This window comes from Heterodontus francisci, chromosome 5, assembly GCF_036365525.1.
Source record: "Heterodontus francisci isolate sHetFra1 chromosome 5, sHetFra1.hap1, whole genome shotgun sequence".
NCBI classification, from domain to species: Eukaryota; Metazoa; Chordata; class Chondrichthyes; order Heterodontiformes; family Heterodontidae; genus Heterodontus; species Heterodontus francisci.
Genome location: NC_090375.1, coordinates 18,814,864 through 18,827,458, shown reverse-complemented (window position 1 = coordinate 18,827,458; position 12,595 = coordinate 18,814,864). Strand labels below are relative to the sequence as shown.

At 43.9% G+C, this 12,595-nt stretch overlaps 1 protein-coding gene across 9 annotated transcripts in view; it reads right to left on the bottom strand.

Annotated features, from left to right (window-relative positions):
* LOC137369760 (intermembrane lipid transfer protein VPS13B-like) overlaps positions 1 to 12,595 on the bottom strand; it is a 1,379,747-nt gene that overhangs the window by 174,312 nt on the left and 1,192,840 nt on the right. For all 9 annotated transcript variants that reach the window (XM_068031169.1, XM_068031166.1, XM_068031168.1 and 6 more), the window contains one exon: positions 11,545 to 11,746. In XM_068031169.1, coding sequence (XP_067887270.1) covers positions 11,545 to 11,746 — 202 coding nt within the window. The remainder of the gene's footprint in view (positions 1 to 11,544; positions 11,747 to 12,595) is intronic.

Genomic DNA, 12,595 nt, shown 5'->3' with positions numbered 1-12,595 from the left:
CTTTGCCAAGTGCAGTGTTTTAAAACTCTAAAATGTTTGTGATATATGCTTTGTTGTGAGTCCATGTTTAGGAATTTGTAGGCTGATCTAAACAAATCACACAGTGATATTAAGGTCAAATGATATAATGGTTTACTGAAACTGACTTACAAAATGAATAGCTGAAAAGTCTGACGCATTAGCTACAGTCTAAATCACTGCTTGTTTGTTAGTTCTGTGGCACAATAGAAACTACCATGTTCAAATAATTCCCACTTTACCGACCAGAGATTTCTTTTGCTGAGTTTACAACTGAGACATCGGTTCTGAGGAGACACCTTGCTTGTTCCATCTCATCAGTTTTGCTTCTCCCACAAAGAAACCAACACTCATGACTCATAAGCTGACAACAATCAGTCGCTTCCTCTATTCTCAACTACAGAAAAAAGCTCTTGTTCTGTGTAATGATCTCAAAATTTCCTTTGTATCTTTTTGCAGTCAGTTGCCTTGTCATTACTGGCAGTTTATCAGCATGAAAAGCCTGGAAATTTTCCTCTTCCATGTGATTGCTAATGGAAACGTGATGGGACGAGAGCACTTTCTGCCCCAAGTTCCCCAGCGCTGACCCTGTCAGAGTTTCTGAGGCCAGCCTAACCTCAAAATTCTGGACAGGATCCTGGCACTTTGACAAGATCCATTATTGGGAGCTCACTTGTTTTGGGGGTGGGGAACAGCATGTTGCAGCATGCTGCAGCTTAGAAACACAAAGCAACATGCACATTTGAAAGCAGGGTTGCAAATCTTTCCAGTGCGGGTGTGGGGTTTTAACTCATATCGAGCAGCTAAACAACATCCAAAGCTGGTGGCGTCCTTCTGGAAACTTGCAGAGCTAAGTCTAATGACATTACCTGGCCTTGACTGCAATTTAAACTCTGGCTCAATGGGAAGTCACTGTGATTTTTGCTGCCAGGCTGAAGAGTCAAAACCTGCTGGGACGATGAAAATCAGTCAACATTTTACTTTTCTTTCTGGGGCCAGGAGCAGCAGCAATGCTCTTCCCGGCCATGAGGAAATTTTAGGCCTCCCTGCCAGAGTCCACTCCCACACTATCCCCCCCCCCCACCCCCCACCCGCCTTGCAAGACCCTTCCAGAGTCCTCTTCCTACAGTTACCCAAGTGCCATGGCTGTATGATTATACAGAAACTGACCGCCATTTCCTGGCCACTTCCCTGTTTGTGGATGAAGCGACAGAGTTCAAGTAGCCCAGGTCTGATTTCTGTAGCTACGGGTGAGTTTCACAAAATTGGTGAGAGGTCAGCCTTACAACATGGGAACACTGAGATTTTCAGAGGCTACAGTGAAAGTGCTGATGGCCCAAACAAGGTCCCTGTCAGGGGAAATGTCAATGTGGAGGGGGGCGGTGGGAGGGAAGAAATCAGAATGGCAGAGGGGAGAGGGGAAGATCAGAGTGGTCGGGGTGGGAAATCAGAGGCAGCAGCTGGAGGGATGGGGACGAGAACGGAAAGGCTGGCTCGGTGGTGGGGATCAGATGGGGAAAAGGTCCGAGGGGGTCCGAATGGCCATTCATAAAGAGGGGAAACAGGTGAGCTTGGGCCAAAGGAGGTGGGGAGGTGGTAGATCAGATCATGGGGCTGTGTCTGAAGATGGTGGAGGGGTGGGCTCCGATGGCCAACTGCTGCGGTGGTGGTGGTGGGGGGGGGCAAGGGAAGGTCGGGGGGTTGGGTAAGCATGTTAACTTGGGCCAGGGGAGGTGAAGCCCTCTTGCTCCTCCTGTCCCACAACCAGTTATGGAAAAGTATTTACCTGCTGGATGCAACAGTCCTCGTCTCCTTTTAGCTGCTGATTTCCCAGCCAGTGTTGCATTGGAAATGAAGTTAAAATCTGAGACATGCAACCTCATTAAATATTTAAAAGAGCAACCTGTGACATACTGAGGATGTGAAAGTTGCTATATAAAATGTAAGCCCTCTTTTTCTTTGACTTCTGCAATTATCAGGAGCATCTTGCAGGAACGGATATTTTTAGACAAGGCTCCTGAAAACAGTGCTCTTATTCTGCAGGATAAAGACTCTGTAGGATTTGTTATGTCGGGCTGAATCATAGCAAAACGTAATCCAATTAGACATTACTCTAATGCTTAATTTCTCTTAATGCCATTTCATACTAGGTTTCAAGTTTCCACTTCTATATCAGACAAAAATGATTATTCCTTTGCCTCACAGCAGATGAAAAATAATTCTGAGCTGTACCATTTGCTACAGGCGACACAATTTGTCTGCTTAGTAACACTCTGTGGGACGTTTGGGCTGCAGATGGCCTTCTGTGTTATCTGCTGGAGATAATATTTCCTGTGTACTACGGAATCTTACAGATGTTTGGCGTTTTTAAGAAAGAGATTATCTTGGAACTTTTAATTTATCCAAATTTCTGTTCCTTGGCTCAAGAGACCCACCAGATGTGGTTTAAGATTCTTTTGGATGAAAGAAACAAACCTCAAGTTTCAGCAAAGCTAGTGTTCCAGTATATAAACAGACATCCTTCCAAAGCTTGTCACAATATTCTTATGTGTGGATATTTTCTTCAAAACACTCAGTTATCAATGATTAACATTAAATTCTTTGTTTACGGTATTAATCCCAAAAGATTTCATTAAATCCTTTGAAATAGAACAAAAATTAACAGGTACAAAGTAAGTGCGTCCTCATTTTGACATTCTTCAGTTACTCAATTGAAATATCAACATAATGTCACTGCTTCTATTAGTTTACCTTATAAATAAGCCTTGAATAAGTTATAGAATCGTGCAATAGATTCATAGAATCATACAGTGCAGAAGGAGGCCATTCGTTTGGCAGTCAATTGAAAATTTAAAATCTGAGATTGATAGTTTTTGTTAGGCAAGGACATAAAGAGTCACAGAACCAAGAGCTGTAGATTGAGTTAAGATACAGATCAGCCATTACCTAATTGAATGGTGGAACAGGCTCAAGGAGCTGAATGGCCTACTCCTACTCCCGTGTGCTTGTGCCAGCTCTTTGAAAGCGTTATCCAATTAGCCCCGCTCCCCTGCTCTTTCCCCGTTGGCCTGCAAGTATATATCCAATTCCCTTTTGAACGTTCTCCTGTTATTTTAATGTAGGGCCATTGGCATCACTTTACACAAGAGCAGGAAATGAGAGAGAACTAATGGGTGGCCATCAAAGGCATGGTTGAAGCAGCAGGATTAGTGGAGGTTTTTAGTAGTGGAGAGAAAGGTAACAAAGCAAAGGCAGTTATGAAGAGTGCATTGGTGGCTGAAGTACCATGAATGACAGAGGGGAAAGGGGGAGAGGGGTGGGTTGGGCAGCACAGGGGTTTAGAAACAATTCGGTAGACCCGGGACCACAGTGAGTGTTCGGTCTCAGAGTTAAAAATACTGCAGAAAAGGAAAGCTATAGAGAGATTTGAGAATGAGAACAACAATAACTTGCATTTATAAAGCACTTTTAATAAAGTAAAATATACTAAGGCATTTCACAGGAGCGCTATCAAATAAAATTTGACACAGAGCCACATAAAGAGATATAAAGACAGGTGACCAAGGCTTGGTCCAAGAGGTAGTATTCAAGCACTTTTAAAGGAAGAGAGAGAGGTAGAGAGGAGGAGAGGTTTAGGGAGGGAATTCCAGGACTTAGAGCCCAGCCAGCTGAAAGCATGGTTGCCAAGGATGAGGGGATGGAAGTTAGGGATGCTCAGGAGACCAGAATTGGAGGAACACAGATATCTTGGAGGGTTGTAGGGCTGAAGGACGTTACAGAGATAGGAAAGAGTGGAGAGATCTGAACGTATTGCTGGACTGGGAGCCAAATTAGGCCAGCAAGCATAGGCGGTGATGGGTCAGCAGGACTTGATCTTCCCAATATTTAATTGGAGAAATTTGATGGATTTTGGACAAGCAGTGTGACAAAGATTTTGAAGTTGATGCGCTGGGGAATGGAGAGCCAATAGACATCAACAAGTGTAGGGGGCAATAGATTGTGCGACTGGTGCAATATAGAACATGAATTGAAGTTTATATAACGTGCAGTTCAAAAGGCCAGGAGGAAAAGCATTGGAGCAATCACACCTTGAGGTGAGTAATAGTTAGATGATGGTCTCAGTGGTGGTGGGGGATTGTTGAGAACTCACCAGAAATAGATGGTATTGGTGGCACCCAGAAAAATGGATTTGAAGTTCAGCTCAGGGTTGAACAGCATCAGGTTCAGCCTGTGTGCGAAACTACAAAGCTGAGTAGAATTGATTATAAAGGACCTGATGTCAGACATCATAGCAGTTTTCATGGGAGCAAGGGTGGTGGTGGAGAGGTAAAGTTAGATGGGGGGTAGGGGGGTTCAATGGCATACATATGGCAGGTGGGCTGCAAGTGTCACTTATGGGCAGCATGTAAGATGCATCAAAAAAAATTACTCAAAAGATGGCAAGCTACAGTGACTGCAGGGGCAGGAGATGAAACAACTCGAAGAGATATACTGACTACATCGGGAAAGATAGAAAATAGACCCATGTTTTGTTCGTGCCATGGAAATAGACTATGGAGGAGAAGGTGTGGACCGGAAATGAATAATCAACCACCTGAAAAGCTGCAGATAACTCAATAACAACAAGAAAGGATAATGTGCCAGTTGTTATATTACAGTATGTTGCTGAATTTTCAGTCCTGTGAATGGGATGGAAGTATGAAAGGATTCAAATAAATCATGGTGGACTCACAGCTGGGTGGTGACAATGTGTTCAGAATATTGAAGAGGAAAGAGAGGTTAAAAATAAGCTGTAAAATTGTATCAACGTTGCTTCCAATTTCCTTATATCTCTTGCCTTCACATGCATCGTCTCCGATTTTCCTTTACCTTCTTCGACTCCTTTCTCCATTTCTAGGGACAGGCTGCTGCCTACCAAAAGCAAAACACTGCAGATGCTGGAAATCTGCCTATCAATATCTACTATAAGCCCATCGAATCCCATAGCTACCTTGATTACACTACCCCCACTCCCTGCTTCCTGCTCTTTCACCTCCTCCCTTCTGATTAGTCTGGACCCCAAACTCTCTCCCAGATGAAACAGCGATTTACTTGTTTTTCTTTCAGTTTGGTATATTGCATTCGCTGCTCCTAATGCAGTCTCCTCTATAGTGGGGAGACGAAATCCAGACTGTGTGACTACTTTGCTTAACATCTCCTTTCAGTCTGCAAGTGTGAGCATGGGCTTCTGGCTGCTTGCCATTCTAATTCTCTGTCCCGCTCTGCTCTCTCTATCCTCGGCCTCCTACATTGTTCCAATTAAGCTGAACAGAAGCTCAGTGAACAGGACCTATCGATTAGGCACTTCCAGACCCAACACTGAGTCCAACAATTTCAGATTATAATCACTGCTTCCATTTTCTCAGACAGCAGGTACTGGTAACAGTTCTGCCATTGCTATTTACAGATCCTCGAGACCCATCTTTTGTTTCTTAACTTTTCCCATTACCGCTTTGTCCCTGCACCATCATCCCTATGGTCAATTAATCTCTCCTGCCTTTCACCTTATCACAGACCTTCCCTTTTCCTCTTTCCTCCAACTTTCCTTGCCTCTGTACTTGCTTAAAACCCATTACATCTCGAACATTTTCCATTTCTGATGAAAGGCCATCGATCTGAAACATTGGGCTGAATTTTATGTGCCCGCCGCCGATTTTGGTGGCAGGCGAAAAAAAAAGGCAGCCTGCTAGTGCAGGCCGCATATCGCGGAGCTACCACAATCTTCCATACAGCAGCTCATTTAAATAGTCAGGGTGGGCCACTCCCTCTCTGGCAATGGCAACAGCTGCCTGTGCACAAGTGTTAACACCATTTTTTAAAGGGCTATCAGCCCTACTGGGAAATTTAAATATTTTAAAGGAAATGGATTTAAAATAAATGAACACATCTCTTTTGTCCCTCTCCCAACCCCCAATATCAATTAAATTAATAATTTGCTCTTCCCCCATCCCCCGCAAAACACTTAACTTTACCATCTGACCTTCCCCCGAAACTGTAGAAACTTTCAATTACAACCCTTCCCACCATCCCCTACATCCATGATGCTAATTTGACCCCGTTCCCTCACCTCCCCCCTCCCCGCACTGATAAACTTACCTCCACCCCTTCCCACCACCTCGTTTCCCCGGACGGGAGTGCCGGCTGCCGGGCTGAAGATCATGGCGGGACATCAGGAGGCGACGTGAGATTAATTAATTCACATATTTTAATTTATTTAAATATTGAAATTACAGTCCCGTTGCCGAGCGGCCAGGGGACCGCCACAAGGCCTCGCCACCACTGGTCATATTGGGCCTGCCCTCCTGGCGCCGGGGTGCATGGCGGCCCTCTCCGGGAGGCATTTTCTGGCCCCCACCCTACCACGAAACCTGATGTTGGCGGGGGAGGTGTCGGTAAAATCCAGACCATGAAGTCTGTTTCTCCTTCCACAGCTGCTGCCAGTTCTGATGAGTATTTCCAACATTTTTCATTTTTACTTCAGATTTCCAGCATCCACAGAAAAGCCTGCTACCCGACCCGAGCCCGATAGGACCCGACGACATGTGTCGGGTTCGGGTCGGGTCGCACTTGCGGGTCCGGCATTCGAGCTCGGGTCGGACACGCTCTATCACAGGTAAGTGGCTCCACCGTTAATTTAATTTTTGGACTAGAAAGGTGGTTTTGTTAGAGTCATTTTAAGCTTGTGCAGATCAGCAACAAAGCGAAAAACGGAAGGTAAGTTAACTGATAGTCGGGTCAGGCGCAGGAAAAACTGGAAGGACTCGGGCCAGTTTAGGCTTGGGTCGGATGTGGTTCTGCCAGGCTCCGATTGGGTTTTTTTTTTTGCAGACCCAAGCAGGCCTTTACATCCACAATATTTTGCTCTTGTATTATAAATAAGTTCGTTTTCAGATAAATGGATCCAGGGTGTGCTATTTCAGGAAGTGGAGATAACTGCTGCTGTGAATTGGGTGGAAGAAGCAATGCCAGAAGGGAGAAGTAAGCAATATTGGCAGGCTTTAGGGGAAGGAGAGGTAATTTAGTGTCAGGATTTGGATTGGCGAGATGTCAAACGACAAACAATAGGAAAAGATTTTCATGACCACCAATTAAACCTTGGTCAATTAACCACTTGGCTAGCCAATGAAGCAAACATCTGTCACCATCCCAGTTGCCTAGCAGCTGCAGGGACATGGTACAGCTGGCAAAAATGCCCAGACAGTAAAATGAAAGCTGTTCAGAAATGTATCCATACAGTCAGATAGACAGTTCACAACAAGCAGCACATTATAAAGAATCAAAAGTGTTAAGAAAATATTTGTGAACATTCATAAACTTTTGGCAAAACAGATGTGGTCAAGTGGAACCCAAAAGATCCTCATGTTTTAATGGATCTTTGATTTTGACCACTGTTTGCTGAAACTCAAGATTGAGGAAACAGATCTCTCGTTTGGATGCTTCAGATCAGTCTTGGATTTGATTTGGCTTTTCAAACTGTCATGATCCAATATGTAATACAGATGCAGGAACAGCAGTGCACATTCCAGAATAATAAGCTATATTTTCATGGGTCAGTGCAAATTGAAGCTCAGAGTTTAAACAAAATAGACTGCACTTCCAAATGAATTTACAACAGAGGCCACCTGTGAAAGTAAGATCTTGCCCAGGTTGCACTCAAGTAACAAATATCTTTGTATAAGTCAAGTAATTGAAAACTTGCAGTCACTCATCACAAAACATCATACAACTATAATAGATAAAAAGAAATCTAGGAAAATTTGCAAGACATTGAACGCGTATTCTGACTAATAAAAAGCTTAAATATATATTTTCTACTAAAAAGCACACCTGTTAATTTTTACCATACATTAAACTATTTTAGAAATCATAGACCTGAAATATTGTGATTTGTTTTTGATGCAACCAAGTAGAAAATCTCATTTTCTTTGGATCTTGATTGAGTGACAGACGTGGTCACACAATAAGAGGACATTAATAGTGGGTTACCATACTGACTGTGCCAACAATTTGCTTTTATTTTTTAGATTTTGAGAACCAGATCAATAATCTAAGTGAAGTACAGCCATTTTATTCAGTTTAATGATCTGCTGAGGGAAGATGGTCATTTTCGTTATGGCATGGAATGCAGCTGAATTGTAATGTGTGACAGAACAAATGAAAATGAATATGAATTATTGTTGAGGTTTATAAACTGGAATCTGATGGATTTTTTTGATGTAATTAAAATAATAAAATGATTTGGGATTTGCAGAAAAATGGCATTCTTGATTTTTCTTTTCGACCTCAAAACAGCACACGTTAGCTTCAGTCTTAATGATTCCACTGTCAGAGAGAAGAAAGACTTGACTTTCACAACCTCAGGATGTCCCAAAGCATTTTACAGCCAGTGAAGTACTCCTGAAGTGTTGCAATGTAGAAAATGAAACAGTCAATTTGCACACAGCAAACTCCCTCAAACAGCAATATGATAATGACCAGATAATCTGTTTGAGTGATGTTAGTTGAGGGATAAATATTGTCCAGGACACTAGGAAGAACTTCTCTGCTCTTCTTCAAAAAGTGCCATGGGATCTTTTACATTCACCTGAGGGGGCAGATGGGGCCTCGGTTTAACGTCTCATCTGAAAAATAACACCTCCGGCAGTGCAGCACTCCCACAGTACTGCACTGAAGTATTGGCCTAGACTATGCACTTGTGAAGCTTGAATCCATAACCTTCTGACTCAGGCGACAGTGCACCACAAAGCCAAGGCAGACATCTATAAAGTGCGTAATTGTTTACAGCTTTTAAACACAAACAAAAAGTATTATATTATATACAAATGCCATCAATCTGGTATATCAAATTCTAGTGCGCAAGTCTCAACTGTATGTATATTTTTATCTTCATTAAATACAGAGGACTGATTTATAGGGTTTCAAATTAAAATATGATACACTGAATTTTGTACAACATGATTTTTGCCAAAATGCAACTGTTCCTTGACCCTTGACAGCCTGAGCAATTCTTGATATATGTAGACTATTTGGAAAAAAAAGACAGAAATAACCTTCAATTAAAATTTTTTACTTCTGGCAAATGTCATAAGGCTAAGGCAAAATGGAGATGCTCTCGGATGGCTGCAGAACATTTAAAACAAAAGGCCCAGAGCTGTTAGGGCCATCAGTATGGATGGGGAGCCCCTCCATAGGAACGATTGTGGATGAGGCCGTTTCTACCTTGCTCAGCAATGACCTGCTCACTGATGCTCAGGTTGGCTCTACCAGGGCCACTCAGTTTCTGACCTCATTACAGCCTTGATCCAAACATGGACAAAAGAGCTGAACTCAAGAGGTGAGATGTGAGCGAATGCCCTTGACACCAAAGCAGCATTTGACCGAGTATGGCATCAAGGAGCCCTAGAAAAACTGGAGTCAATGGAATGAAGGGGAAAACTGTCCGCTGGTTGGAGTCATATCTAGTGCAAAGGAAGATGGCTGTGGTTGTTGGAGGTCAATCATCTCAGTCGCAGGACATCACAGCAGGGTAGTGTCCTAGGGCCAACCATCTTCAGCTGCTTCATCAATGACCTTCCCTCCACCATAAGGTCAGAAGTGGGGATGTTCGCTGATGATTGCACCATGTTCAGCACCATTTGCGACTCCTCAGATACTGAAGCAGTTCGTGTCCAGATGGAGCAAGACCTGGACAACCTCCAGGCTTGGGCTGATAAGCGGCAAGTAACATTCGTGCCACACCAGTGCCAGGCAATGACCATCTCCCCTTGATGTTCAATGGCATTACCATCACTGAATCCCCCACTATCAACGTCCTGGGAGTTACCATTGACCAGAAACTAAACTGGACCAGCCGCATAAATACTGTAGCTACAAGAGCAGGTCAGAGGCTGGGAATTTTGCAGTGAGTAACTCACCTCCTGACTCCCCAATGCTTGTCCATTATCTACAAGGCACAAGTCAGGAGTGTGATGGAATACTCTCCACTTGCCTGAATGGGTGCAGCTCCAACAACGCTCAAGAAGCTCGACACCATCCAGGACAAAGCAGCCCGCTTGATTGGTACCCCATCCACCACTTTCAACATTCACTCCCTTCAACATCGATGCACAGTGACAGCTGTGTGTACCATGTATAAGATGCAATGCAGCAACTCACCAAGGTTTCTCCGACAGTACCTTCCAGACCCGTGACCTCTACCACCTATAAGGACAAGGGCAGCAAATGCATGGGAAAACCACCACCTGCAAGTTCCCCTCCAAGCCACACACCATCCTGACTTGAAAATATATCGCGGTTCCTTCAATGTCACTGGGTCAAAATCTTGAAACTCCCTCCCTAACTTCACTCTGGGTGTACTCGCACCAGATCGACTGCAGCAGTTCAAGAAGGCAGCTCAGCACCACCTTTTCAAGCGCAATTAGGGACAGGCAATCAATGCTGGCCTGGCCAGTGATGCCTACTGCCCATTAACAAATAAAAAAAAGGCTCCAATGGCCTTCCAACTTGCTGCCGGGAAGCTGCCTCCAGTGGTTGCCGGGCTCCAGACTCAGTGGGGGGGCCTCTCTAACACCGGGAAAGTTCTGTCGGTGTGTGGGTAATGACCCTTGATTGGGGCCTGAATTGGATCGATTGGCTGCCAACCCCTAGAAACTGGGCCGGAGGCAGGACAGAATGGGGGAGCCGTCCCGACAGGGTTTTCCGATACTTTCCTGGCTCCAAAACCACCTCCAAGGGGCCCAGAAACATCTGCCCTATGTCCAAATTGATCTTGAGCTGCCCTTCTTATAGACTGCATCAGAAAGGCCACCTCCTTCCACCTGTTACATTAGCCGTCCTGCCTTAGCCGATCCATATTTTTGTCACCTCCAAACTCAACTATTTCAATGCTCTCCCGGCCAACATTACATCCCCTATCTTCTGTAATATTCAGACCATCCAAGACTGCTGTGCGCATCTTTTACCACACAAGGTTCTGCTCATCAATCTATCCTGTCTGTGTTGACCTCTTTGTCATTATGATTGAAACCATCTACTCCACTTTCTCTGCTTCTTCCCTTCCCCTTCTTCTTGCGACTAAACCTTTCCCCTTCCCTCGACCTGAATCCACATCTTTTTTTTTTCTCTATTATCTACTTTCATGCCATCTCCAAGCTCAACTTGTCCATGAGAGCCATCTCCTGCTTCCTTGACCCATTCCTGCTAAATTGCTGACTACCCAACTGCACTTCCTGGCCTTGCAAGCTAGCTAATACTGTACTTCTCCTCAGATACTGCCTCCACCATTTCAAAACTGCCATCATCAATTCTTCCTCGAAAAACCCAAATTCATTCCTTCTGTTCTTGCAAACTACTGCCCCATCTCCAACCTCACTTTCCCCTCTAATGATGTGTTTTGCCTCCCAAATCTATATCCAGCTTATCAAAATTCCATGCTTAAATTGCTCCAATCATATTTCCGCATTATGGTATAGCAATAATTCCACGCACCTGCATCTTGAATGTACTGAAACTGCCCTGTTCTCAAGTCATCAGAACTGTGCTCAGTCTTGGAAGCTTGATATCTGCCCATGGCAGATGATGGCTGCTGTGTGTGGTCTGATGTCTGAGTCTTGGCATCTTGCCTGAGATAGCCTTGGAGAAGTTCATGCAGCAGATTCAGGCAGTTCAGATGCTCTTGGCCCCAGAATATCTAAAAAGACATCAAAAAGAGAAGCACTACTCGTTATAAGATATAGGGGAACAAACACATTAAAAAATCCTAATATATAATTAAACTATTTTAGAGGAACTTAGTCTGCCCATTTACTTCTCTGTTAATGAACTGTTGATGATTTTGTGTGACAGTAATTGCAGCCCGATCACTATGGTCCTGAAAATTCCACTGGGATTCTATGGCTCACCAGCCATAACTCTGGGAGAACTCTTGGGGAAATGAAGTGAATGGCTGAAAGTGGCCATGTTTGCTATTTTACTGCAAATTCCACTGGTCACCTGCCAGTGCTACAGCATCGGACTGGTAGATCCAAGACAGAATTTCAGGACCAACTCTTTTGCTCCGGGTATCCATAATGTCATATTACAATCTTGGGCCTAGAAATTTCAGCACATCCATTTTTGTGCCTGAATGGTGAGGCTTGAAGTACACCCAATATTGGGCCTCAGATCTCATTACCATCGATACAGAACTAGCAATGGAAAATTATTAACAGACCTAGCCTTGTCTGGGTTAGTTCTGAAGACAGAATACAGCAGGATGGCAGGCCATCATCTGCATATTTTAATAACAACTTATATTTACATAGCGCCTTTAACATAATATAACATCCTAAGTCACTTCACAGGATATTAGGGCAGATGACCCAAAAGCTTGGTCAAAGAGGTAGGTTTTAAGGAGTGTCTTAAAGGAGGAAAGTGAAGTAGAGAGGTGGAGAGGTGTTGGGAGGGTATTCCAAAGGTTAGGGTCGAGGCAACTGAAGGTACAGCCACCAATGGTGGAGCGATTAAAATTGGGAATGCTCAAGTAGCGAGAATTAGAGGA